This window comes from Staurois parvus, unplaced genomic scaffold (assembly GCF_062004578.1).
Source record: "Staurois parvus isolate SC_StPar_1 unplaced genomic scaffold, SC_StPar_1.0 ptg003158l, whole genome shotgun sequence".
Classification (NCBI taxonomy): domain Eukaryota; kingdom Metazoa; phylum Chordata; class Amphibia; order Anura; family Ranidae; genus Staurois; species Staurois parvus.
Window position 1 is genome coordinate 33,473 of NW_028320954.1, and position 26,190 is coordinate 59,662.

A 26,190-nucleotide genomic window follows, 5' to 3' on the forward strand; every position below is an offset into this window, starting at 1 on the left:
GCCTTTGGCAGAGAATCCTATGGTCTGACCACCGATGTAACAAAGAGCCAGTGTCTGCGATGGTGACAAAGGGCCTGATGCATGACAAGTCTGCTAAAGGAAAAATATCATCGCATTTATTTACAAAAAAAAAAAAAATGACAACGTTGGAGCTGGATTTTATGGGCAACAATCATTTGAACCTTCAGCACACACAAGGCCCAAAATGTTTTCCGTAGATGTACATATCATGTCTCCTTCCTACATGACCTGAACTGGGAACATACAAAAGACTAACTCTCAAGAAACACTGTCACCTTTTCCATGACCATGTCTTTAAAAGGACCCCTCTATCCCTCCCCCCCCCCATATACTCAATTTACCTGTGCCCCCTGCAGCTGGTGCTTAGATTGGCTGTGTTGGTGACCCGAGGGAGAGGTCACATTGTCACCCATAACTGTGAGTCCCAGGTAATCTCATCAACCGCAGGCTAGGTGAACATATTCGGGTCAGAATTGGGGTGCTAGCATCTCTTTTAGCCCTGGTTCACACTGATGCGGTACGGAATTTGCAGCGTTTTCTGTGCGAATTCCGCACCGCATCAGAATCGCACCCCGTCTGTGCAAACCAATGCGGGTGCGTATGTTAAGTTAACAACACCCCGAAATCGGTGCGATGTGCAGAATCGGATCGCATAGGTGTGAATATTATTATTATACAGTATTTATATAGCGCCAATAGTTCGCTCAGCGCTGTACATTACAGAACATGTGACAGAACAATACCAATACAATGCAAAACATGAGGGGATCGAGGGCCCTGCTCTTTCGAGTTTACAATCTAGGAGGGAGGGGATGGTGGCACAGGAGGAGATAGCTGTGGGGGATGGAGTGGTAGGAAGAGTGGAGGAGGTTAGCAGGGGGTAGGGTAGGCTTCCCTGAAGAGATGGGTTTTCAGGGAGCACCTAAAGGAGAGGAGAGTAGGTGATAATCTGATGGGTTGGGGCAGGGAGTTCCAGAGGATGGGTGACGCCCTGGAGAAGTCCTGGAGGCGGGCATGGGAGGAGGAGACCAGGGAACTAGAGAGAAGGAGGTCTTGTGAGGAGCGGAGTGTGCGTGTTGGGCGGTACTTGGATATTAGGTCAGTGATGTAGTTCGGGGCAGTATGGTGGACAGCTTTGTACGTCAGTGTTAGGATTTTGAATTTGATCCGTTGCGCAATCGGAAGCCAGTGGAGGGATTGGCAGAGGGGGGTGGCGGAGATGGAGCGGTTGGAAAGGTGAAGGAGTCTGGCTGCCATATTCAGGATGGACTGAAGCGGGGATAGCCAGCGGCGAGGCAGGCCAGTGAGGAGGGAGTTGCAGTAGTCGAGTCGTGATATGATGAGGGAGTGGATGAGCTGTTTAGTGGTTTCTGGGGTTAGGAACGTGCGTACCCATGTGATCCAATTCTAGCGTGGACCCAAAATAGGGTCCTGTGCCTTTGTGGTGCGATTAAAACCATACAAAATATACGGCTCCAATCGCACCGCACACAAATCTCATGTGATGTGTACAGGGATGCGGTGCGGTTCCCGATGCGAATCACATGCGATGTACTGCACCGCATATATGTGAATCCGGGCTAAAGCAGAACTCCAGTATTTTGGTAACATGACATGCTCAGGTATCCCTCCTGTTGCTCTTACAGTAGAGGTAGGGGATTTGCTTTGGACAGCGCTGAAGTGGAAGTATTGCTGCGGTAGCCATTTTTTTTTATTACTTTACAACATTCTGGGCTACTTTTTAATTTATTTATTTTCGAAAACTAGTTTTCACCAGATGTGTTTTTTCCTTTTGTCGCAGTCCGGCCTGGTCTACACGGAGGAGGAGTGGCAGAAGGAGTGGAATGATTTAATAAAGCTTGCCTCCAGTGAGCCACGGATGCATTATGGCACCAATGGTGGCAGCAGTGGAGGGTGAGTGCCGTGTAATATTCAGGATGTAAAAGAGAGGATCGATTTTCTGATGAATGGATTGCATGGTGCTCTCTTACTTTTTTATTTTTAGGGTGCGTTCACCTCGGCTCGGGGGTTCCTGCTATTAGCTGCCAGTAGGCAACCTCACTGAGAGGAATGGGAGAATGCCGGCTCTTGCATGTAATTGCTCAAGCAGCAATCGCATGTGATTTTTTTTTTTCCTCTCTGTATAACAGAGGTCAAATATGCATTAAAGGGTAACCCCGAATCTATTGGCCCACTCCTATTCCTTTACTTTTCAAAGAAATCATTGTTCAAGGTATGAACAAAACAAGAGAACTAGCAGTGACTGCTTTGACAAATGCAGCTACCGTATATACTCGAGTATAAGCCGACCCGAATATAAGCCGAGGTACCTAATTTTACCACAAAAAACTGGGAAAAACTATTGACTCGAGTATAAGCCGAGGGTGGGAACACCAGTGGGAAGAATCGTGCCTCATCATTGGTGTCAGTGGGAAGAATCGTGCCTCATCATTGGTGTCAGTGGGAGGAATAGTGCCTCATCATTGGTGTCAGTGGGAGGAATAGTGCCCCATCATTGGTGTCAGTGGGAGGAATAGTGCCCCATCATTGGTGTCAGTGGCAGGAATAGTGCCCCATCATTGGTATCAGTGGCAGGAATAGTGCCCCATCATTAGTATCAGTGGGGGAATAGCACCCCATTATTGGTGTCAGTGGAATAGTGCCCCATCTTTGGTGTCAGTGGGAGGAATAGTGTCCCATCATTGATGTCAGTGGGAGGAATAGTGTCCCAACATTGGTGTCAGTGGGAGGAATAGTATCCCATCATTGGTGTCAGTGGGGGGGTGGAGGAATAGTGCCCCATCGTTGGTGTCAGTGGGGGGGAGGAAAAGTGCCCCATCGTTGGTGTCAGTGGGGGGGAGGAATAGTATCCCATGATTGGTGTCAGTGGGGGGTGGAATAGTGCCCAATCGTTGGTGTCAGTGGGGGGGAGGAAAAGTGGCCTATCCTTGGTGTCAGTGGGAGGAATAATGCCCCATCATTGGTATCAGTGACACCAATGATGGGGCACTATTCCTCCCACTGACACTTGCTGACCCCTGTTCCAGTATGGTGCTGCTGCAGCCAGCATATGTGGTTGCAGCAGCACCTAAGCACGGCACACTTACCTGCATCTCCTTCACTCGATTTTCGCTGGGCCGCTCAGCTCTGCCTCCTCGCCGGTGATTGGCCGCCTGCATGCCTTTCCTGAGCTACAGTTCTGGCGGCCAATTACCGGTGAGAAGGCGGAGCCGAGCAGCCGCGCGAACATCCAGTGGACGAACCGAATGAAGGAGCAGCCGCGCTTCCTGGACCGGATCGTCGTGGGACCGGAGCCAGGTAAGAGACAGCAGCCCCCTGCCCACCCCTGTACTTACCGTAGTTTCCCTTCTGTTGGAAGGGGGGGGGAGCCATCTGCAGACGTTGACTCGAGTATAAGCCGAGGGGGCCGTTTTTCAGCACAAAAAATGTGCTGAAAAACTCGGCTTATACTCGAGTATATACGGTAATCAGATTCCTCCTTTTATTTACCAGCTTGCACCAGTAGAAAAAAAAAAACTGAATTCAGTTGGCTACTGAGGTCATCACAGAGGACAAGGGGGCACTCTACATCTGTAGAAAGAAATGTAATCTCCAAACAGGGAAAGGTTTCTTCACAGTCAGAGCTGTGAAAATGTGGAATAGACTCCCTCAAGAGTTGTTCTGGCCAGCTCAGTGGATTGCTGTAGGAAAGTCCTGGATTCTTTCCTGGATACACAGAATATAACTGGATATAACATTTATAGGTAAAGTTGATCCAGGGAATATCCGATTGCCTCTCGGGGGATCAGGAAGGAATTTTTTTTTTTTTCCTGCAGGAGCAAATAGGATCATGCTTTGTTGGGTTTTTGCCTTCCTCTGGATCAACTGTGGGTGTAGGATTATAACTTTTTTTTTAATGGTTGAACTGGATGGACTTTTGTCTTTTTTCAGCCAGACTATGTAACTGGAGAAATGGACACGTTCTTCCTTCCAGTGTCTAGAAATTCGATTCAGCAGCTGGGAGGACATGGAGACAATTGTGTTTGCGAACTGCCTATACACAGCACTGTGAAAGTAACAAACTCTCTATATGTGTGTGACAGGATCGACAGCTCGGAGGAGCCGGTGTACGAGAGCCTGGAGGAGTTTCACGTCTTTGTACTTGCACATGTTCTTAAGAGACCCATTGTGGTGGTGGCAGACACCATGCTGAGGGATTCTGGTGGAGAAGGTAATAATTGCTTTTTTTTTTTTTTTTCCTCTAAATGCGATGTTCCATTTCAGATAATACACTCCATAACAAAGGGTTGGGACAAATGGCCATGACACCTACTATAAGGTCACAAATATGTGGACACGCTTCCTGATTGAGCTTGGGTGTTTCCAGTGAAGGGCGCTGTTAATTCTACAGCAGGGGTCGCCAGACTTTATATACAAAGGGCCAATTTACTGTTCTTCAGACTTCAGGGGGTCGGACTGTGGACATCGGGGATAGAAAATGTCCTGGTGTCAGTGGGAGCAAACAGTGCCCCATTTTTGGTGCTAATTAGAGGAACTGTGCCCTATCGTTGTGTCGTTGGGGAATCGTGCCCCGTCATTGGGGAATCGTGCCCAGTCATTGGCGTCATTGGGTGGAACTGTGCCCCATCATTGGCGTCATTGGGTGGAACTGTGCCCCATCATTGGGTGGAACTGTACCCCATCATTGGCGTCATTGGGTGGAACTGTGCCCCATCATTGGCGTCATTGGGTGGAACTGTGCCCCCTCATTGGCGTCATTGGGTGGAATTGCACCTCTTCATTGGTGTCATTGCACCCCTTCATTGGTATCAGTTGAGGGGGATTATGTCCCATTGTTGGTGTCAGTGGATGAAATAGTGCTCCAAAGGCCAGATAAAAGCAAGCAGAGGGCCGCATCTGGCTCCTGGGCCACAGTTTGGAGACCACTGGTCTACACCATGCAACTACATTTTAGACTATTGTATGATTCCAACATTGTTGGAAGTACCTTTTTTCTATTCCAGCATGACTGTGCCCCTATGTACAAAGCCAGCTCCATAAAGACAAGGTTTGAGGAATTTAGGGTGGAGGAACTTGAATCCTGACCTCAACCCTACTGATCACCTTTAAGATGAATTGTGACTCCGGGTGAGAACTAGGTCCGCCTTCAGACACCACCACCAGACCTTTTTGGCTGGATAGGCACAAATTCCCACACTCTGAAATCTTGTGGAAAGCCTTCCCAAGGGAGTGTAGGATGTTTTAAGTACGAAGGGGGGTGGGGCATACTATTGGCCATGGCAGGGGTCTGCAACCTTTAAGACATAAAGAGCCACTTGGACCCGTTTCCGAGAGGGAAAAAAAGACTGGGAGCCGCAAAACCATTGCAACATTTAAAACAAATCCGACACTGCATATATTGCAAAAAACGCTCTGGTCATGAAGGGGGTTTAAGGGCCCAGTAAGCAAAGGGTTAATCAGGGCCACAGTGTATCGTCATAATCACAATCATAGCCTTAGGTCAGTGGTGGGCAACCTTTTTTTTCGACTGAGCCAAATCTCGCCAAAACCACGATTGAAATTTATTTTGAGAGAAACATTTTTAAAACTGAAAATACATCCCCCATATAGTAATTCATCCTCCATATAGTAATTAATCCCCCATATAGTAATTCATCCCCCCTATAGTAATTCATCCCCCCTATAGTAATTCATCCCCCATATAGTAATTCATCCCCCATATAGTAATTCATCCCCCATATAGTAATTCATCCCCCATAGTAATTCATCCCCCCTATAGTAATTCATTCCCCATATAGTAATTCATCCCCCATATAGTAATTCATCCCCCATATAGTAATTCATCCCCCATATAGTAATTCATCCCCCCTATAGTAATTCATCCCCCCTATAGTAATTCATCCCCCATATAGTAATTCATCCCCCATAGTAATTCATTCCCCATATAGTAATTCATCCCCCATAGTAATTCATCCCCCATATAGTAATTCATTCCCCATATTGTGTGAATTCACTTACCTTTGCTCCGCGCGTTCCTCTCGCTGGGTTCCCGCGCCGTTCTGGTCTTCAGGGCGGACTGTGAGAGGAGAGGAGTTCGTCACGCTGCCCCGCCTACATCCGGGCTGCCCCACCTACATCCTGACAGCCAATGTTTGCCAGCGGGCGCCCGGCACACAGAAGAGCTGTATTAAAAGAGCCGCGGCTTGCCGACCCTATTGCCTGTCACCTGGTGGGCAGTGTGCTCCGGAGCCGCAGGAAAGGTGAAAAAGAGCCGCATGCGGCTCCGGAGCCGCGGGTTGCCGACACCCGGGCCATGGTATTGGAATGCCCAACAGGCAGTCTGATGGTTGGGTGTCTTCAGACTTTTAGACTTAGTGCTGATTCACACGTGCGGTGCAGATTGAAGCTCAGGTTCCAAAGCTGATTGACACAGCAGTTGTTCAGCGGTTCATGTTAGGTTTACATCTGGTTCAGGACAGGTTTGTATCAGGTTCAGGTTAGTGTTTTATCCTGTTCACAACTGATGACATGCGGTTTAGAAATGGCTCCCATAGAAGTCCATAGCTTGTAATCCACACCTAAACCGGACTGCACTGCTCAGAAATTGGACTGGACTCTTTTTCAATCCGCAGAGAGAGCTGATGCATACATGTGCAGTGTGAATTGAAGCTCAAATTTTGCAGCTAATTGATACAGTAGTTCAGCGCTTCATGTCAGGTTTACATCAGATTCAGGACAGGATTAGCTCAGGATCTTATCCTGTTCACACATATGCGGTTTAGAAACGGTTGCCATAGAAGTCAATTGCCTGTAAGCCTCACCTGAACCTGAAGGCAATGCTCAGAAATCGTACATGAGTCTTTAAAACTGCACTGAATCCGCACTGCCAGTGCACCAGACATGCAGTATCTCACAGAAGTGACAACCTCTGGATATGACACTGAGCACGTGCACTCAACCTCTTCGGTCGACCTTGGCGAGGCCTGTTCTGAGTGGAACCTGTCCTGTTAAACCGCTGTATGGTCTTTGCCATCGTGCTGCAGCTCAGTTTCAGGGTCTTGGCAATCTTCTTATAGCCTAGGCTATCTTTATGTAGAGCAACAATTCTTTTTTTCAGATCCTGAGAGTGTTCTTTGCCATGAGGTGCCATGTTGAACTTCCAGTGACCAGTATGAGAGAGTGAGAGCGATAAAATGGCTAATTGGGCCCAATTTGGACCTTGTCACCTAGGGGTGGACTCACTTTTGTTGCCAGCGGTTTAGACATTAATGGCGGTGTGTTGAGTTATTTTGAGGGGACAGCAAATTTACATGTTATACAAGCTGTACACTGACTACGTCACATTGTAGCAAAGTGTAATTTCTTCAGTGTTGTCACATGAAAAGATAGAGTCAAATATTTACAAAAATGTGAGGGGTGGACTCACTTCTGGGAGATACTGCATGTAAACAGGCACCAAAAGATGCAATGTATTTTCACGTCATGCGGATTGGATGCGGTCCAATCCGCATATATGTGAACCGGCACTGAATCTGCACTTCCAGTGCACCGGACATCTGTAAACAGGCACCATAGGAAGCAATGTTATTTCACATGTCATGCGGCTTGGATGAGGTTCAAACTGCATCCAATCCGCATATATGTGAAGCGGCACTTAGGCTTCATGCACACTGGGGCTTTTGTAAATGATAAATGATAAAGCACCTCTCCTCAATGTGAGTTTTGATGGGCCTCTGTATGCTCCAGCCTCTAAACACCTACGTGTGCATGGACATACAGGCGAACAATGAGGGGCTGCAGTGTGCATGAGGTCTTAACGCCTGTATTGTCACCCTGTCACATGCATCTGTGGTAGAGTCTTCAAGCAGCCATGTCCATGCATATTGCACAGGCACAATCCACCGTTGTCCCTATCAGGAGGCTGGTCTAAAGCAGTGATGTGCAGCAGACATATAGAAAGGCTGGAGGAGATCAGAAGGATGAAATTATAATGGAAGTTGTGCACAGAGCAGCCTCGGTGTCATTCCGTTTTGGTTGACACCTAGTTTGATAGTGGCATTCAGTCTGCTTCTATTCGTTTATTATTTGTTCACCGGTGGCCCCAATGTAATAACTTACTAATTACCGTATTTTCCGGCGTATAAGACGACCCCCTACTTTTCCTGTTAAAATATAGGGTTTGGGCTATACTCGCCGTATAAGACTACCCCTCTACCAACCAATCACGGCAAGCGATGTACCAGTATTTTCTGTGCACACTGCATACAAAGCCTGCTTGGATTGGGTGGGTCAGCTCTCCCTGCCTGCCCAGCCCTGCCTGTCTCCAAGATGATCCGAGCGGTACCATAAATTGCACAAAACTGCCACATTATAATATTAATAATTAATTACCGTATTTCATAGAAATGAAGGGGACAAGGTCGGATGCAGCAGTACCATACCGGTACTTCCGAGCTGACGCTTCTGCGCATGTCTTCGGCAGCAGTAGACGATCGCTGATCACCATTCCTCGCAGAACTGCATGAGACGTCGGATGCAGCCGTTCAGTGCTCGATTGATCGTGACTGAAACTGTGACATGCGCAGAAGCCGCTACCCGATGTGTATCCCTTCTCTGCATATCACAGTTTCAGTCAAGCTCAATCGAGCACTGCTGCATCCGACGTCTCATGCAGTTCTGCGAGCTATGGTGATCAGCGATCGTCTACTGCTGCCGAAGACATGCGCAGAAGCGTCAGCACGGAAGCACGGTAAGGTTTCAGCCCAGCACCCGGCGTATAAGACGACCCCCGACTTTGTAGAAGATTTCCAGGGGTTAAAAAGTCATCTTATACGCCGGAAAATACGGTACATTTTTAGTTAAAATCTTTCTGTTTTCATTATACACCTTGTTTTAGATCCAGTGACACCATCATTAGGCCTCTGTACAATGGAGGCAGATTATGGCTGGTGGGAGGGGCCAGCAGGGGGCTGTACAGAAACATCACAGGACCCTGCCCTCAGGTCTGATACAAGCAGTGGGCTGGATCTTAGGAGGATTTCTAGAATCACTGAACTTGTGAGCATCAGTCTGGAGGATTGGGTGTTCTTAGGGCTCATGTACACTGCAACTGATAAACTGACGTTTAGGAGCTTTTCTGCCTTTTTATCAGCAGCTCCTGAACTTCCCCTAATGTTTTCCTATGTGTCCATGTACACATCTTCGTTTACAGGCAGTTCAGTTTGCAGTTGTTTTTTTGTTTTAAACACAGAAAAATTGCGTTCAGCAGTCGATTTTATCAGCGTTTCAAACGCAAAATGCTTGTAAACGCGGCAAATTGCGTTTAAAAAATTTTTTTTTTTAAACTCTTCCAGTTCCCGATGCTGTCCAGAGCCTTTTTTCATCATGCAAGAGTTTTTAAGGTACTAAGATGGACAAAACACTGAACACAGGATGTTCCTACCAAGCTTGTCACACATTGTAATGATCAGTTCACACCTCAGACCTCTCCCACCCTTGGAAACAAAAGATATGTTAATGACCATTCACACCTCAAATTCCTCATGAAGACCCCCTGCCAGGTGGCCTTAATGACTCCCTCCACCAGACACCTTTCCCACCCTTGGAAACAAAAGAAATGTTAATGAGCAACTCACACCTAAACTAATCTCAACACATTCTGCTCTCTCTGCTTCTACTCTCTGTATTTCTCTGTAACAGTCTGAAATAGTTAATAATTTACCACTTTTCAGTGCATTCTGGGCATTTGGGAGGATCTCCTGCGCTTATCTTTAAAAACCGCGTATTGCAAACGCGGCTAAACAGCCGTTTTTTAACCTACGTTTTCCAGCAGTCAGAAGTGTCCCGTGTACATGGGGCCTTAGGCTGGTTGTATTTGCATGTAAATTGCCCTAGGTAACACCCACATGTGATACTGAGCCTCTGAGGTTAAAAGAACTGTAATCCAATTAATGAAAGGGGCAGGCCAATCATGCTGGGGAGGAAAGGGCTAGATGATGCTGGATGTTCTCCAGCCTGGAAATGAGGTGGGCTATATGTGACTTGCTGCAGCTTCTAATGCACATTGGGAGAAGCTCACAGGGTGCGGTGAAATCAGAGTAAGCCATTTCAGTCCAGGAGAGGAGCCGGTACAACTGTGGAAGACTGGAGGGAAGGCCGGAGTTCCGCTTTCATCTCCTGGTCAGACCAGTTAGACACATAATAATAGATTAGATCTGGAGCAGGCAGCTTCTGTTGGGAGATGAAGATAATGGGAAGTTGTGACCAGTTCATCTGAAGTCAGTGTTGTGTAACTCATTGGAATTGGACACAATTTGTAGCCGTCCTCGTGCAACACACATCACCACCACCCTCAGGACGCCTGATTACGTTTTTTTTCCTCGGTTATATCTGATAGTGAAATTCTTTCCACATGCTAAGAATAGAACGTGATGACTGATAGACAACCGCCGTCCTCCGCCCACCTTCTCTATGTCCATATACACTGCCTGCAGGGCTAGTTAACATATGACTTGTATGTTCCCCCCAGGCCAGGGAAGTTCTGTCACGTTGGTGACGTTTATAGATTTGTGATATGTGCCATTCCACACTTTGGGTTGCAAGGCTTTCCATCGTCTTAGCTCAGGATTCTGTGATTTATCCATTTTGGGATTCTCTAGTATTGCTGCTTGTCTTCCTTGTGTGTCACCTTGTTGTCCTCGAAGTTCTCAGCGTGAGCTGCTCTTCCTACAGCTTGAGATTCTCTGCTTCACCTGCTTGCCCTGGGTTTGCTTTCATGATGTTCCTGCAGGTTTGTCTTGGAGCCCTGGTTTTGCTTGCTTGGCATTTACAGTGGGGATCGAAAGTTTGGGCACCCCAGCTAAAAATTTGTATTAATGTGCATAAAGAAGCCAAGGAAAGATGGAAAAATCTCCAAAAGGCATCAAACTACAGATTAGACATTCTTATAATATGTCAACAAAAGTTAGATTTTATTTCCATCATTTACACTTTCAAAATAACAGAAAACAAAAAAATGGCGTCTGCAAAAGTTTGGGTACCCTGCAGAATTTATAGCATGCACTGCCCCCTTTGCCAAGCTGAGACCTGCCAGTGTCATGGATTGTTCTCAATCATCGTCTGGGAAGACCAGGTGATGTCAATCTCAAAGGTTTTAAATGCCCGGACTCATCTGACCTTGCCCCAACAATCAGCACCATGGGTTCTTCTAAGCAGTTGTCTAGAAAACTTTCCTTGGCTTCTTTATGCACATTAATACAAATTTTTAGCTGGGGTGCCCAAACTTTCGATCCCCACTGTATATTTGGGGTTCTTGGTTTTGCCCAGTTCATTGGGGGATCCCTGGTTTAGCCTGCTTGCCTGGTTCTTTGAGGTTCCATAGTTAAGGCTCCATGTACACGGGGCATATGGAAAACTCTTCTGAACGATGGAAACTGACTGCGGGAAAACGTAGGTTAAAAAACATCAGTTTAGCCGCGTTTATGCGCGTTTGCGTTCAGAAGCCTTTTTAAAAGATAACCTCAGGAGACCTTCTCAAATGCCCAGAATGCACTGAAAACAGTAAATAATGAACTATTTCAGACATTTTGAGAGAAATCGAGAGAGCAGTATGTGTGGAGACGACCTGTCTTTTCGGGTTGTATTCACTATGGATCCCATCATGAGCATAATGCGGCGCGTTCTACCATTTTTTCCTTCACGCGAAACCTGGAACTGATTGCGCTGGTGTACCAGGTCCATTTGAATACATGGGAAAACTCTTTGTATGCATTTTTGATGATGAAAAAAGGCTTTGGACGGGATCTGGACATGGACCAGTTAAAAAACACCTCTAAAGGCAAACGCTTATAAACGCAGTTAACCGCGTTTACAAGCGTTTGGTGTTTGAAATGCTGGTAAAATCTACTCCTGAACGCAAGTTTGGTGCGTTCAAAAAAATAACTGCCTGTAAATGACGATGTGTACATGGACACTTAGGGAGAGTTTAGGGGCTGCTGAAAAAAAACGCTCAGCAGCTCCTGAACATCAGTTTAGCAGCTGCAGTATACATGAGCCCTTAGACCTGCTTGCTTTTTGAGGGTTTTTTTTTTTATTACCTCTATGCATTCTATTCCCCCTCCTTCAAAACTAACCCGAGCCCCTTCTCGATCCAGCGATGTGCATGGGAGCCTCGGCTGTCCCGGCTCTCTCACTCCTCATTGGCAGTGGGAGCCATCGTTGTATTTCTCCATGAAGGTTCTGCTGTTTGTCTGATTTGTTCTTCTTTCTTCTGTCATTTTCTGCAAACAAGTTACATTAGATCACAAGCTCGTGTTTTAGTAGCAGCTTAATTTCCTCATAAACATTGGAATACTTTGGATCCAGCTAACATAGTAAAGATCTGGTTGTATGTTGTGTTTGGTCGGTATGTTCTGCAAACTAGTTACCGGGCCGTAATGGTCACCCTCTAGCTTCATGAATACGGCAAGTCCTTTGCCAGAACGCGCATGGGGCTTTGTGACCTTTCTGAGTCGGTGAAGTCATGGGGTCCGAAAAGTAGTCAGAGGGCTAGTGGGCCTTTCCCATATCTTTCCTCAAGGAAGGTTTTACTCTAGGCCGTGCATAAATTGGAAAATCTTTGTGTTTTATCCCACATACACAGAGATTCTGATTGAACAACCCCACTGACGACCATAGAAGCAGTGACTCTGAATTGCACTCAGTCTGCTTAACCTCCCTGGCGGTATTCCCGAGTGTAGCTCGGGGTAAAATTTCAGTACCACAAGTGGTAACCCCCCCGAGCTACACTCGGGCTTACCATGCGGCGTTGCTCAGGGAGTCCCTGCAGCACTTACCTTGTCCTTCGCTCCCACGATGTGTCCCCTGCAGCGTCCCTGGCCATCTCCTCCGGCCGATGCCAGCATCCGGCTTCCGTGTTCCGGTCCCTGTGACGTCGGGACGTACGGGCGCCAGAACCAGCGGCAAATTTGAAATTTTTTAAAAATATCATTTTTTTTAAAAATGATTATTACATAGTAAAACATTGCTGTTTCAACCCATTTCACATACATTTTGTCCCGAGTGCTTTGTCCTGCGCCCTGCCTGCATTTTGACTGTTCTTTCTGCCTGGAAACTGAGAAACGTCCATGGCGTCCAATAAGCATCCCTTTAGGTCAAAAGCGGTTTTAGACCGGCTAGAGAACAGCGATAGTAAATCAGAACCACTTGCAGAATTGAGTGATAATGATTGGTGGGGGAAATTCCTCATCAGACACTGAAAACGATTCTGCGACTTTGCTCAGTGATGTGCGAACTTGGCGCTATATTTCAAATTTCAGTGTTTTTGGTTTGATTATATTATTGAATTACATTTATTATTATTATATTATTATTTTTTATGATTATTTATTAAATTATAATTTATGATTTCGTGTTTCAAGTTTTATCATACCCGGGATGTTTACTAGACTCTTGTTCGGAAAGATTTCAGTGAGTTATTCCTATAAATTACAGCCTACAATAAAAAACTACATATTTCCATGGAAAAAAATGTACTGCTTTCAGCATCAAAAATCGGAAATAATCATACCGCTAGGGAGGTTAAAGTGATTTTAAAGGTTTATGGGGTTTTTTTCTTAAATAACAAACACATCATACTTACCTGCCCTGTGTAGTGGTTGTTCACAGATCACCCCCGATCCTCCTTTCTCGGGTCCCACGTCAGCGCTCATGATTCCTTCCCCTTTGCCAGTGGCCCCAATAGCAATAAGGGTACTGGTGTGTGCTCACTCCGGAGCCCTGCTCTATGCATCCCTAAGAGACACAGAACTGTGGCTGTGCTCTACCCCACACACTCTCTCTCCTCATTGGCCCACTGGCTGTGATTGACAGAAGTGAGAGTGGCTCCTGCTGCTGTGTCTCAGCCAATGAGGAGAAAGAGACCTGGGACAGCCAAGGCTCCTGTGCACCTTTCTGGATTTGAGAGGGGGCTCGGGTGAGTATGGGGGAAGAGGGGGAGCTGCACATAGAAGGTTTTTATACCAAGGAAAGTAAAAATCCTTCAGCCTTTACAACTACTTTAAGTCGAATTAAAAACTTTCCCTCCTTTCACTTTGCAGTTTCTTAGCATTTCTTCTCTAATGTTTGAACCCGATTGGCATGGGTGGCCACATTTAGTTACTTTTCTAATCTTCTATCTCATGGAATGTTTCTCTATTATCCTGATATTGTACAAGTTTGGTGCCGTCACTTTCTTCATGTTATCACTGACACTGGTCTCTCTGTACACGCAGCCTTTGCTCCAATACCCTTTGGGGGCATCTACCTTCCCCTGGAGGTCCCACCCACCAAGTGCCACAGCTCCCCGCTTGTGCTGGCGTATGACCAAGCCCACTTCTCTGCCCTGGTGTCCATGGAACAGAATGAGCAAAGCAAGGAACAAGGTACATTTCTAACACGGTCCAGTACCATAGTAATACCAGTAATGGGGGAAAGAGCACCTGAAAGTAAGTGTGTGTGTGTGTGTGTGTGTGTGTAAGTGTGTGTGTGTAAGTGTGTGTGTGTGTGTGTGTAAGTGTGTGTGTGTGTGTGTGTGTAAGTGTGTGTGTAAGTGTGTGTGTGTGTGTGTGTAAGTGTGTGTGTGTGTGTGTGTGTAAGTGTGTGTGTGTGTGTGTTTAGTGGACCTGTGATATTTTTATGTCTCTTTTTTTTTTTTTTAAATATGTGCATTTTTGTTGTTGCAATTTAGTGGGTTTCCAAAGGTAGATTCCTGCATGACAGCCAGCTTTGGAAGTCAATATAAGTGAAAAACGTTTTATTTCAAACATGTTTTGGCAAATCTAACAGTTTCCTTTTTAAATGTGAAGTTCACCTTTGTATTGAAATGTACCATGCAGTAGTCAAGGGGCCCCAGTAAAGAGAAAAAAAAAAAAAAGAGTGAGAGAAGAGGGAGACATCCTGCTACTCATTTTATTTTGCAAAGAAAGCGTCCCTGGCATCCCTCTAGGGTGTTTGCTCATTACTTGCAGTGGACTGGAAGCGTATCCAAATGGATGCTTTTTAATATAATAGTTCTCGTATCTGTAGATGTCTGTACCAGGTAAACATCAATAGCAGATTTCTATTTTGAGACTTGGACCTCGTGCTACACCCACTGGATGTTTAGCATGAGATCCTGGGCTTTTGGTGCGGTAGAAGTCAAAGGCACACCGTCCAGCTCCAATTTGGCAGGTTCCCACTTCCGCGGAGTTGTCCTCCCCGTAGTTTTGTGGGACATGTGACAGGTCCCAGAAGACTACAGGTTGCCATTCACAAAGAATCTCGCGCATGTGCAGTGGGCACCCGACTGTGAAGCCGTAAGCTGTCACAGCCGGGTGCCCACACTGAAGATGCCGGCGCCGGGGAGAGAAGACGGCCGGTGAAAGCAGGACACTGCTGGACCAAGGAACAGGTAGGACCGAGGAACAGGTTCTTCTGCACAGTATAGCCGAGCGGCCGGCCCGGTATTTCAACACAGCAGCGGGAATACCAGTCCAGCCGCTCCATAAGACACACAGACATTTTCCACCATTTTTTTGGGGGGGGGGGGGAAAAGTGCGTCTTATGGAGCGAAAAATACGGTAGTGAATTTTATGGTTGGTCCAGTGACTTCTCAGGTCCTTACTTTTCTTCCGCGGTGGTGGGCGCGCCTCTCACCTCTTGCAGTGACGTGTGAGCACCACCTAGTCCAGGAGTACTGTGAGCCCAGCTTGTGTGAGGAACCGCAGGCACTGGGTTGAATGAAGCCATCTGTCATTTGACCAGAAAACTGAGGTCACCTAGTGGTTTAAGAGTAGTACTGTAGAGAAAATAAAAAAAATTAAATTACAAAAAAATAAAAAGCTCAGCACCTCTCACATTTCACCATAGATTGCAGGGTTTTCCTCTCAGCTTCCCTTTCTCTTGCCCCGTAGCTAAAATGTAAGCGGCACACAGAGAACATAAACAATATCGCCATCACTCCTAAGAGAAATCTTAAAAACTTCACAATGCAACCCAAAGTAACTTATTTGCCTTAATCAGAAAAAAAATCACCTTAAACATTTGTAACTTTCCAGACAATCAGTACTTTATGAAGAAATATCTCAGCACTATATCAGTACCTCAATACAATAGACTCCTGTACAGGCCGAATCAAACACGTATATTAACCACTTCCTGTCTGGACAATTTCAGCTTTCAGCGCTATCACACTTTGAATGACAATTGCGCGGTCATGCAACACTGTACCCATATGAATTTTTTACCATTTTTTTGAGACAGATAAAACTTTATTTTGGTGGTATTTATTCACAGCTGGGATTTTTATTTTTTTTGCTATGTAAATGAAAAAGTCCAAAAATTTTGAAAAAAAGTGTTTTTTTTAAATAAATATTTCATCATAAATCTTGGCCAAAATTTATTCCGTTATTTTTAGTTAAAAAAAAAATCCAAATTAGTTTATAACCAAAAATTATAATTTTTAAACATTTTTTTTTATATTTTTTTTTACATACTGTCACCCTAGCAGTACAGTGTCACCATGGTGACACTGTACTACTTGTGGGGGGTGATGATTATTTTTTTTTTTTTTTACACTGATTGCTTTTACACCCATATAGGATGTAAAAGCAATCATTCTCTTTCTCTCTATCTGTATTCTTGCAGTCATTGAGAAGTACTGAGTGAGCTGTGATTGGTCACAGCTTGTCACATGGTACAAGGCTTTTGTGAATAGCCCTGTACCATGTGACCTCTGTGATCGTTCACAGATTTCACACGTAGTAAGCAATGATGTCACAAGTGACATCTTGCTTACTACTTTGCATGTGATCACTGATTGGCCAATCAGTGATCACATGATCGGGACCTCGTACAGAGGTCCCGTCCAACGATCGGTGTTTCACTGTGGCCGGAGGACACAGCGGGCACCGGATTGCGGTGCTGCGCGCACAGCTAGAAAAGGCGGGTGCCGTTTATGAACGGCAACCCGCCCCTGGACTGCCACCGCCCTGCCGTTTATAAACAGCAGGCGGACGGCAAGTGGTTAAGCTATATTTAATTATTGACTATAGATTGCATAATACAGCTAAATATAGCTTAACCTCTTCACACCGGCACCTCCTGGCCCTTTAAGAGGCTTCAGATGCCCGGGAGGTGGGGCGTGGTTTTAGGGTCATGTGATTCACGGTCACATGATTGGAAAAGGTCCCGATCGCAAGGGGAGATCAGGACCTTTCCGTGAGACACCGACATATGTGCTGGGAGCGCGCTTCTCAGCACATATGTGGCCGCTCGATGTCAAGGCCCAAGCGCCGAGAGGCCGCATATTTGCGTACTGTCGGCGTCAAGGGGTTAAAGTAGCACTAAAGTCTCTTCTTTCTTTTTCTATTTTTAAATATTCTTACAAACACTCCTCAGAATGGATTGGTTTTGCACAGTGCAGTAATTAAGTCCATTATATTTATTTCAGAAAAACTTACTTTACATCCTCCCCCTCCTGTGCGCCACTTCCCCAATCTCCCTGTCAGAGAGCAAGCACTAATTACATTTCTATTCATCGCGTACATCCAGACAGCACAGTGCTTCTTTTTCAATTCAAGTACTTATTACATCAGTTTCGTTCATCGGGACTACAAGTCCCATCCGGCATAGCTCCTGTGCATTCAATTACTGTCAATGTGGGGAGAGTTGCATCTTACAGGTCTCTATGGGACCCAGCAAGGGGAAGGAGCCATCCAAAAAACAGGAATGGTGCCAGCGCTCAGGGGATAAGTGCAATCAGGAGAAAAGAGTAGGCGGCGTGTGTTGTGAGTCCCAGTATCTATTGTAGAAATTGTTAAAATGTAGATTTTAATATATAAAGTTTCTGTGTTCCTTAGATCAATGTAGGCCTTAATAATGATGTATAAAAATACAATTCCTGTAGGAGATGAAAGCAGCCCTTTTATAGGAGCAAATTTTCAATTTTTCTGCATTTCTGTACATGCCTCACATACCTCGCTACAATAATTCCATGTTCTGTTTCACTGGAGGACCTCATTCTTCTTTTTTTTTTCTGTAAAGGATTTGAGTTGAACAAAGGCAGCTTTTCATTCTCTGTATGTTTTGGTTTCTCTGTATAGCTCCTTTCATCCCTCTGACGGACTCTGAGCACAAGTTACTTCCTGTGCACTTTGCAGTGGATCCTGGCAAGGACTGGGAATGGGGCAAATACGACTCCGATAATGTCCGACTGGCAAGGTACAGTTACATACACCTTTGTAATCTCACCTCAATTACTCTACTTTTTTTTTTTGGAGTAGTAACATAAAGCCCAACTCTGCGTAAATAAAAAGTTAGTCCTTGCAGCGAGGCTGGGGATTGCAAGGGTTAATGGCTTATTCATACCTAGGGAAACAATGACAGATTTACTTACCCAATCCTCCGCTTTTCTCTGAGGCAAGAGCAGTCCCTGCAGAGTATGTAAACCCCCCCCCCCCCTCAGTCTGCTTGTGTAGAGACCTGACATCCACATGACCAGAGTAGGGTCCATAGCCCTGCACTAGATGTGAGGATGATGAGGGACAATCCACCTCCGGAGTGCTGCCTGGGAGGATCAGGTAAGTAAAACTGTTTCTGCAAAGCAGTGGTGGGGGGGGGGGGGGGCGGCATCAACTGTGGCCCCTGACAGCTCCAAAGGGGCGCACATAATGTTTAGTATACAACAGATGACTGTCAGAGACCTTGGACATACTAGAGGAGATGATCAGAAGCAGCAACCCTCCTAGAGGAGATGGTCAGAGACTGCTGACCTACTAGGGGAGATGATTGGAGACGGCAGACCTACTAGGGGAGATGACCGGAGACGGCAGACCTACTAGGGGAGATGACCGGAGACGGCAAACCTACTAGGGGAGATGACCGGAGACGGCAGACCTACTAGGGGAGATGACCGGAGACGGCAGACCTACTAGGGGAGATGACCGGAGACAACAGACCTACTAGGGGAGATGACCGGAGACGGCAGACCTACTAGGGGAGATGACCGGAGACGGCAGACCTACTAGGGGAGATGACCGGAGACGGCTGACCTACTAGGGGAGATGACCGGAGACGGCTGACCTACTAGGGGAGATGACCGGAGACGGCAGACCTACTAGGGGAGATGACCGGAGACGGCAGACCTACTAGGGGAGATGACCGGAGACGGCAGACCTACTAGGGGAGATGACCGGAGACGGCAGACCTACTAGGGGAGATGACCGGAGACGGCAGACCTACTAGGGGAGATGACCGGAGACGGCAGACCTACTAGGGGAGATGACCGGAGACGGCTGACCTACTAGGGGAGATGACCGGAGACGGCTGACCTACTAGGGGAGATGACCGGAGACGGCTGACCTACTAGGGGAGATGACCGGAGACGGCAGACCTACTAGGGGAGATGACCGGAGACGGCTGACCTACTAGAGGAGATGATCACCTTTACCAAACACTGCCTATGCAGATAAGGGACATCTATAGATAAAAACAAACTGTGCAGCTTTTTACTAAAGTTGCATAATGCCTTTGCTATAAGTGTAAGCAATTTACATACCTCCTGAAGCCTGACTGAAAAACTCCCAGATGTGACATTATTATTATTACAGGTACTTGTATAGCGCCATCAATTTACAGCACTTTACATGATTATTGTGCATTCACATCAGTAAAGGGCGTACAATCTAAGGTCCATAACTTACATTCATACATACACATACTAGGGCCAATTTAGACCGGCTCCAATTAATTACCAGCATGTCTTTGGAGTGTGGAAGGAAACCGGAGTATCCTGGAGGAAACCCATGCAGGCACAGTGAGAACATGCAGACTCCAGGCAGGTGGTGCCATGGGATTCAAACTGACAACCTTAGTACCACTAGGCGGAAGTGCTAACCACTTAGCCACTGTGCTGACCACCAATATCCATCTTGCCTTGTTGCTAGGATGTTGCTAAGACACTCCCAGCTGTTACTGCTCACCCCCATCATTACAGAAGCAAGTGCTCCCCTGCACATGTATAGTCCACTAGCTCCTCCATTTCAGAACTACTGTTAGAGGGGGGAGAGAACGAATGGGTTTAAATTGGCTGAGAGTGTCTTAGCAACAAGGCAGGCTGGGATGATGCAATCTCTGGGAGTTTTTCAGCCAGGCTTCGGGAAGTACATAAATGGCCTACAACTACAGCAAACGCATTATTTAATATCTGTCAAAGCTGCAGTTTGTTTTTATCTCCAGGCGTCTCTTAGCTTGCATAGGCAGTTTTTTGGTAGAGATGAACTAACCCTGTAAATGCCCTTTGTCTTGGGGTACCATTAAAAAGCAATTTTACTTTATAACTCCGCTGGCAGTGGGCGCTCCGCTCTTATTTCTGATGCTCCAGGTTGTGGATGGACCCTCGGCATTCCCGCCTACACTACAGGACTGCTGGCCCTGCATTGTATGTGACAACAGAGTGCGATTGGCAGATGGAGAGCTGAGAAGTGGCTTCAAGGGACCAATCACATGGAGGAGGAGGAAGCCTGCGGAAGGGAGGGATAAGTGTAAAGCTGGCCATACACGTATAGATCTTTGTTTGGGAATTTTCGTTTCAAGAATATTAGTTTGCTTTTCTAATCGTTAGTGGGGTCAAATCGATGTTTGTTTTCGACAGCAGTGGCGGGAAAATTTGAAGGGGCAGGAAGGAAAACTTTTCTCGATCAAACTAATATTCAGCCAGTATATATGGTTATCGTTCAGAATGACAACTCCGATATTAAAAGCAAAAGACAAATTTCGGACATTCATTCACTGACTGTTCAAAGAATTTTTGTAAGAATATTCTCGTCCGAAAATCTACATGTGTATGGCTAGGTTCACACCTATGCAGTTTGCATGTGATCCCTTTTGCAGTGCGTTTTTGATGCATTTTTCTGGTTTTTTTTCCCCAAAAACACACTACATGCATTTCTGCAGCGTCTCCATTGAAGTCTAGTGAACCAAAGACGCAACATTTTGCATGTAAAAAAAAGACCCTGACTAAATGGACGGCTGTTCGTTTCTGCAAAACGCAACGGAAAACGCACTGGTGTGAACGAAGACTAAGATGGGAAAATTCGAAGAGGCGGGAAGGAAAACTTTGCTCGATCAAAAAAATTTTTGCCCAGTATATGTGGTTATCGTTCAGAAATTACATTCCTTTTAAAACCGAATGTTAGAAGCAAAAGACAATTTTTGAACGACGTTCGTCCATTCAGCGAATGTTCAAAGAATTTTCGTACAAATATTCTCGTCCGAAAATCTACATGTGTATGGCTAGCTTAAGAGACTTTTTTTATGGTTCCCCCAGAGAAAAATGAGCATTAACCCTTGCATTGCCGTGGGGGTCCCACTACTAGGGTAGGTCAATCATTATTTCCCCAGAGTTCAGCTTTAAGTGATCTTTTGTACAAGAGACAGGAATGCTAGTACGTTCACATTCTTATGTTGAGGTTGGCTACTGTAGAATTCAGAATATATCTTTTACGCCCCATACACACTATAAGAAAATCATAGGAGGACCGATCGTCCAATAATAATCGGATCATTAGTACACGGCTTTCAAAAGCTGCTCACGACAGTTCCGAAGGGACAAGCGCAAAAATTTTTCTCGTACGATACCAGACCGTACGATTTTCGTTGAATCCGTTCAATAGCCATCCAAAAACACACTACATGACATCACTTTCGAAAATTCTTTCCTTTCGTACGAGAATGTTCGTGTTTTTAGTAACTTTTTCACATTCGATGTAAGACTAGCAGGCAAAAAAAAACGGGCGATCGTTTGTCCGATATTCTCATGGTGTGTACGGGGCTTTAGGATATAACTTTCTCTATGGGTTGCTGAGCTTTGTACATCGTCGTTACCCTTTGCTTCGTATATATGACCGCTTGGTGTTGGTGGAGTTGGGCGGCCATGTCACGAGACACTGTGTCCTCGTATTGTGCTCTGTTGTGTCATCGTAGAGCGGCCCGGCCCGTGAATATTTCATGAGGCATCTCTTGCCCCGGCCTTTCAGCTCCTGTTCGCAGAATGTAACAGGATCTCCGTTTTGTTGCTTCTCTCGGCCTTCAATAACAGCCATCCTTTTTATAGAGCATTTACCGTGTTGGCGCCAAATGCCGGCAGCCCCGTAATCTTCCTGGCTCAGGCATCTTATAGTAAAGTCTTTTGCCTTTGGCACAGCTGGTTAAAGTCCAACGCCGCCTTTTGGAGTATAGAGTAGAGGTCGGCGACCTTGGCACTTTAGCTGTTGTGCAACTAAAAGAGACATTGTAAGACTGACAACCACAGACATGAATCCTAGCGGCACGATGGGGTTTGTAGTTTCAGCTTGGCTGGAGTGGTGTGATTAATAAACAGAAGATGCTATACAATAAGTCCTCAATAAAAATATGTGCAGTCCAAAAAAAATTTTTTAATATAGTTCTTCTCAAATGATATTGTGTTCAAAAATCCTTCAGAAACTTCCTCCGATAATATTCCTAAAAAAAAAAGAAAATATTTACATAGTGCATTATCTTTTTGAATCAAATAAATTATAATGACTTCATTCAGGTGGATATCCAATCACATTAACAATCAGTGAAAACGTGAATAAAGTGGAAAAAAAAAAACTGTGAATCCAAAACAATGAAATATCACTTTGAATCACTCTTCAGTGCTCTATTCAAACTGGCACTGTGTTGCTTCTAAGTGCAGTAAGGAATGCATACCCTTACCAATATTCCAAAAAACAGACACTTTTATATCTTTCCAAAAGATAGGTGGGAGACAATCCTCCTATGGATCTTTACCCAGTTAAAACTGCCTTCATAATATCAACAGGATCCAAAAAGCCTTGAGATTCCATATATCCCCATCACGCATATAAGTGGAGTGGTGTGATTGCCTGCCCCTAGTATAGAGGAAGAATAGGGTAAGAAAGGGTTACAACCCTATTCAGATTGTTATGGGTCTCTGTGTCCCCATTTGACAGATTTCCCCTTACTTCCTGTCCAGCAGGTGTCAGAACAGGAAGAGAGGGGAAATCTCCCCATTATCATTTGAAATGCAAAAAAGTTCTTGTTTTTACCGCTCTGTCTATAACTGGAGAAAACCATTGTGACTGCATTTGGGGTTAACCCCTTCCTGACTGCAAGCCTCATAGATTGAACCTGGGCTAAGTCTGAGACTGTAGCTATCACAAACTGATGCGGTGCGGAAATTGCAGCGTTTTCTGTGTGAATTCGGCACTGCATCAGAATCGCACCCTGTTTATGCGAACGGCTGCGGGTGTGTATGTTGAGTTAACAACACCCCGAAAGCGGTCTGCAAAACGCAGTGCAATGTGCAGAATCAGATCGCATAGATGTGAATAATCATGCGGAACCAAAAAAGGGTCCTGCACGTTTTTGTTGCGAATAGAGCCATACAAGATGCGTGGCTCCAATCGCACCGCCCACAAATCACATGTGATTTGCACAGGAATGCGGTGCGGTTCACATGCGTTATACCGCACGAGTGTGAACCTAGCATTAAGGCTAGGTTTGCATTTGACCAGTTTTGCATTGTGTTTTTGCACCTGAGTTTTTTTTTTTTTTTTTTGTTGCTAGGAAGATTTAAAACACAAAACTGCAATACTTGCTTTTCTACAGTGTTTCCATTGAAGTCTATAGAATGTGAACCTGGGCTGATACCTGGGAACTAGTCAACATCATTCCTGATCATGTGATCACCAAGATAGCCAATCATGGTAATCACAAGACTTGTTTACAGCCAATTGTGATGGTCACATGGGGTTCATTTACAAACAAATCTTCCGGCTGCTGCTGTCTCCCTCGCAGCCGAGAGCCTCAAGAGACACTGCTCTGATCCGTATACATTACCAGGCCAGGCAGAATCTGAACCCATCTTAGTTGTGGTTGTTAAGTTGCAGCTTGAAAATACAAATTTATTAACCTCCATTTTTTTTTCTTGTCTTACAGCGTCACATTATCTCTGGAAGCCAAGTTAAATTTGTTGCATAATTACATGACGGTCACCTGGCTTTCTCTGCCATGCGAGACGCAGGTATGCTCGGGGGTCAGACATTTTAAAAGGATGAAGTGGGATATAATCCAGAGAAAGATTCGGGTAGACTGGGGCCCTAGACAAGGTTGCCCTGCCCCTGATAGATTTTGTTCTGGAAATGAGATGGGGAAAGTCCTCACCTCACTGCAGTAAATTTACTGTGGTGGGTCAGCAAGCTGTTGATTGTTAAATCTTTTTTTTTTTTTTTTTATATATAATATATACCAAACTTGTTATAATTGCCTGCTCTGAGCAATGGAATTGTACAGAGTGGCTCTAAACCTCCTCATCTCAGATTCCCCGCCGGTGCCTGGCTCGTTCTCCCTTCCAAGTGCACCCATAGCAAGCCGCGTGTTATGGGGGCACTCATGTGGGCTTGATCACGAGCCACACTGCCTGCATAGACCTAGGTATGATTCACTCACTCTTTGTCCTGGTAAACACTGTCACCTGGACAGAGAATGGTGAGCACTCCAGACTTTTAGAACAGTAATAGAAGGGAAATCTCCCATGGAGTACCGCTGTTCTGGTGACAACTTCCTAAGAGGGGATTTTTCATTTCCTTTCACTTGTGTTTTGTCCTTGGAACAGGAAGTGAAGGGATATAAAACAACCCTCCAGCACTCACCTTTAGTTTTATTCATGTGTTGAAAACTGCATTATTCGATAATTACGTGACTCAGTTGTCCTTGTATATACAAATGTGCACACATGACAGACGTGCGAATAACAATCCATTCAAAGGTTATAAACATAAAATCCACAAAGCTGTAGAAATCCTCCCAGGTATCGTAAACAAGCAGTAAACTTTATGGGCAAAGATGTTTGTTGGTACAAGTACACAAGATAATCAGCTTGTTGATGTGTAAAGGAACCCTTGAATGCACAAATTAGTTCTTCACTCTCATAAAATAATACTTTATTATGAAAACATGTAAAATAAGTTATTTATATTAACCTCTCGCCTACCGGGCACTTATACCCCCTTCCTGCCCAGGACAATTTTCAACACTGTTGCACTTTGAATGACAATTGCGCGGTCATGCAACACTGTACCCATATGACATTTTTAGAATTTTTTTTTTTACACAAATAGAGCTTTCTTTTGGTGGTATTTACTCGCCGTTGGGTGCGTTTTATTTTTTTGTGCTATAAACAAAAAAGAGCAAAAAATGTAAAAGTAAAAAAAAAAAAAACATTTTCTCTGTTTCTATTATAAGATTTTGCAAACAGGTAGTTATTCTCCTTCACTGATGTGCGTTGATGAGGCTGCACTGATGGGCAGCACTGATCATCAGTGCCAATCCATCCTCTGACAATTGCCGGTTAGCGGCAGTATTTTGTACTATGACAGTGTGAGGAAAATGCAGCCAATAACTGGCAACTGCATTTACCCGGTGATCTGCTGTGTCATTGCTATGTTATTAAGCAAAACAATGCAATGTTAAGCAATGTTAGTAAAAACATTAACAAAAAAATCTAATTTTGTTGGAAAATCCCAATACGTGTCAATTAATTGGTTTACATGAAAGCTATAGCGTTTACAAATGGCGGTATATGTACTGGTCTTTTTTTATTTATTTTTTAGTTTTACTAGTAATGGCAGCGATCGGTGACTTATAGCGGGACTGCTGCAGACATTCTGAATCTGGGGTGGGGAACTGACTTTGTGTCACTGACATCCCCAATGACACAAATACAGTAATCAGTGCTAAAAAAAAAAAAAAGCACTGACACTGTACTAATGGCACTGGGCAAGAAGGGATTAACATCAGGGGCAATCAAAGGGTTAACTGTGTGTGTTTTACTTGGGGGCGGTATCTGTGTGCTTCACTGTAAGCACACTGCTCTGGATAGCTGGGCTGTGCACAGCCATTCAGAGCAGTGTGCCAGAGCTGACATGGAGGTGAACTGTTGGTAAACAAAACCGTTCTCCTTCCCTTCGGAGATCTTCAGAAATCAACGGGCGCCGGTGAGTAATAACTGGCCGGAACTCAGTGATTAACAGCCGTGGCCGCAAATGACGGCTTGGGTAGGGCGCGTCTACCCCCTACCCGGAAATG

General features: G+C 45.2%; 1 protein-coding gene across 1 annotated transcript in view; it reads left to right on the forward strand.

The window, feature by feature from the left end:
• LOC149428530 (OTU domain-containing protein 7B-like) overlaps positions 1-26,190 on the forward strand; it is a 55,222-nt gene that overhangs the window by 25,685 nt on the left and 3,347 nt on the right. The window contains exons 6-10 of the mRNA XM_089667296.1: positions 1,823-1,935; positions 4,125-4,252; positions 14,313-14,462; positions 18,162-18,279; positions 24,043-24,127. Of these exons, the coding sequence (XP_089523422.1) occupies positions 1,823-1,935; positions 4,125-4,252; positions 14,313-14,462; positions 18,162-18,279; positions 24,043-24,127 (594 nt within the window). The remainder of the gene's footprint in view (positions 1-1,822; positions 1,936-4,124; positions 4,253-14,312; positions 14,463-18,161; positions 18,280-24,042; positions 24,128-26,190) is intronic.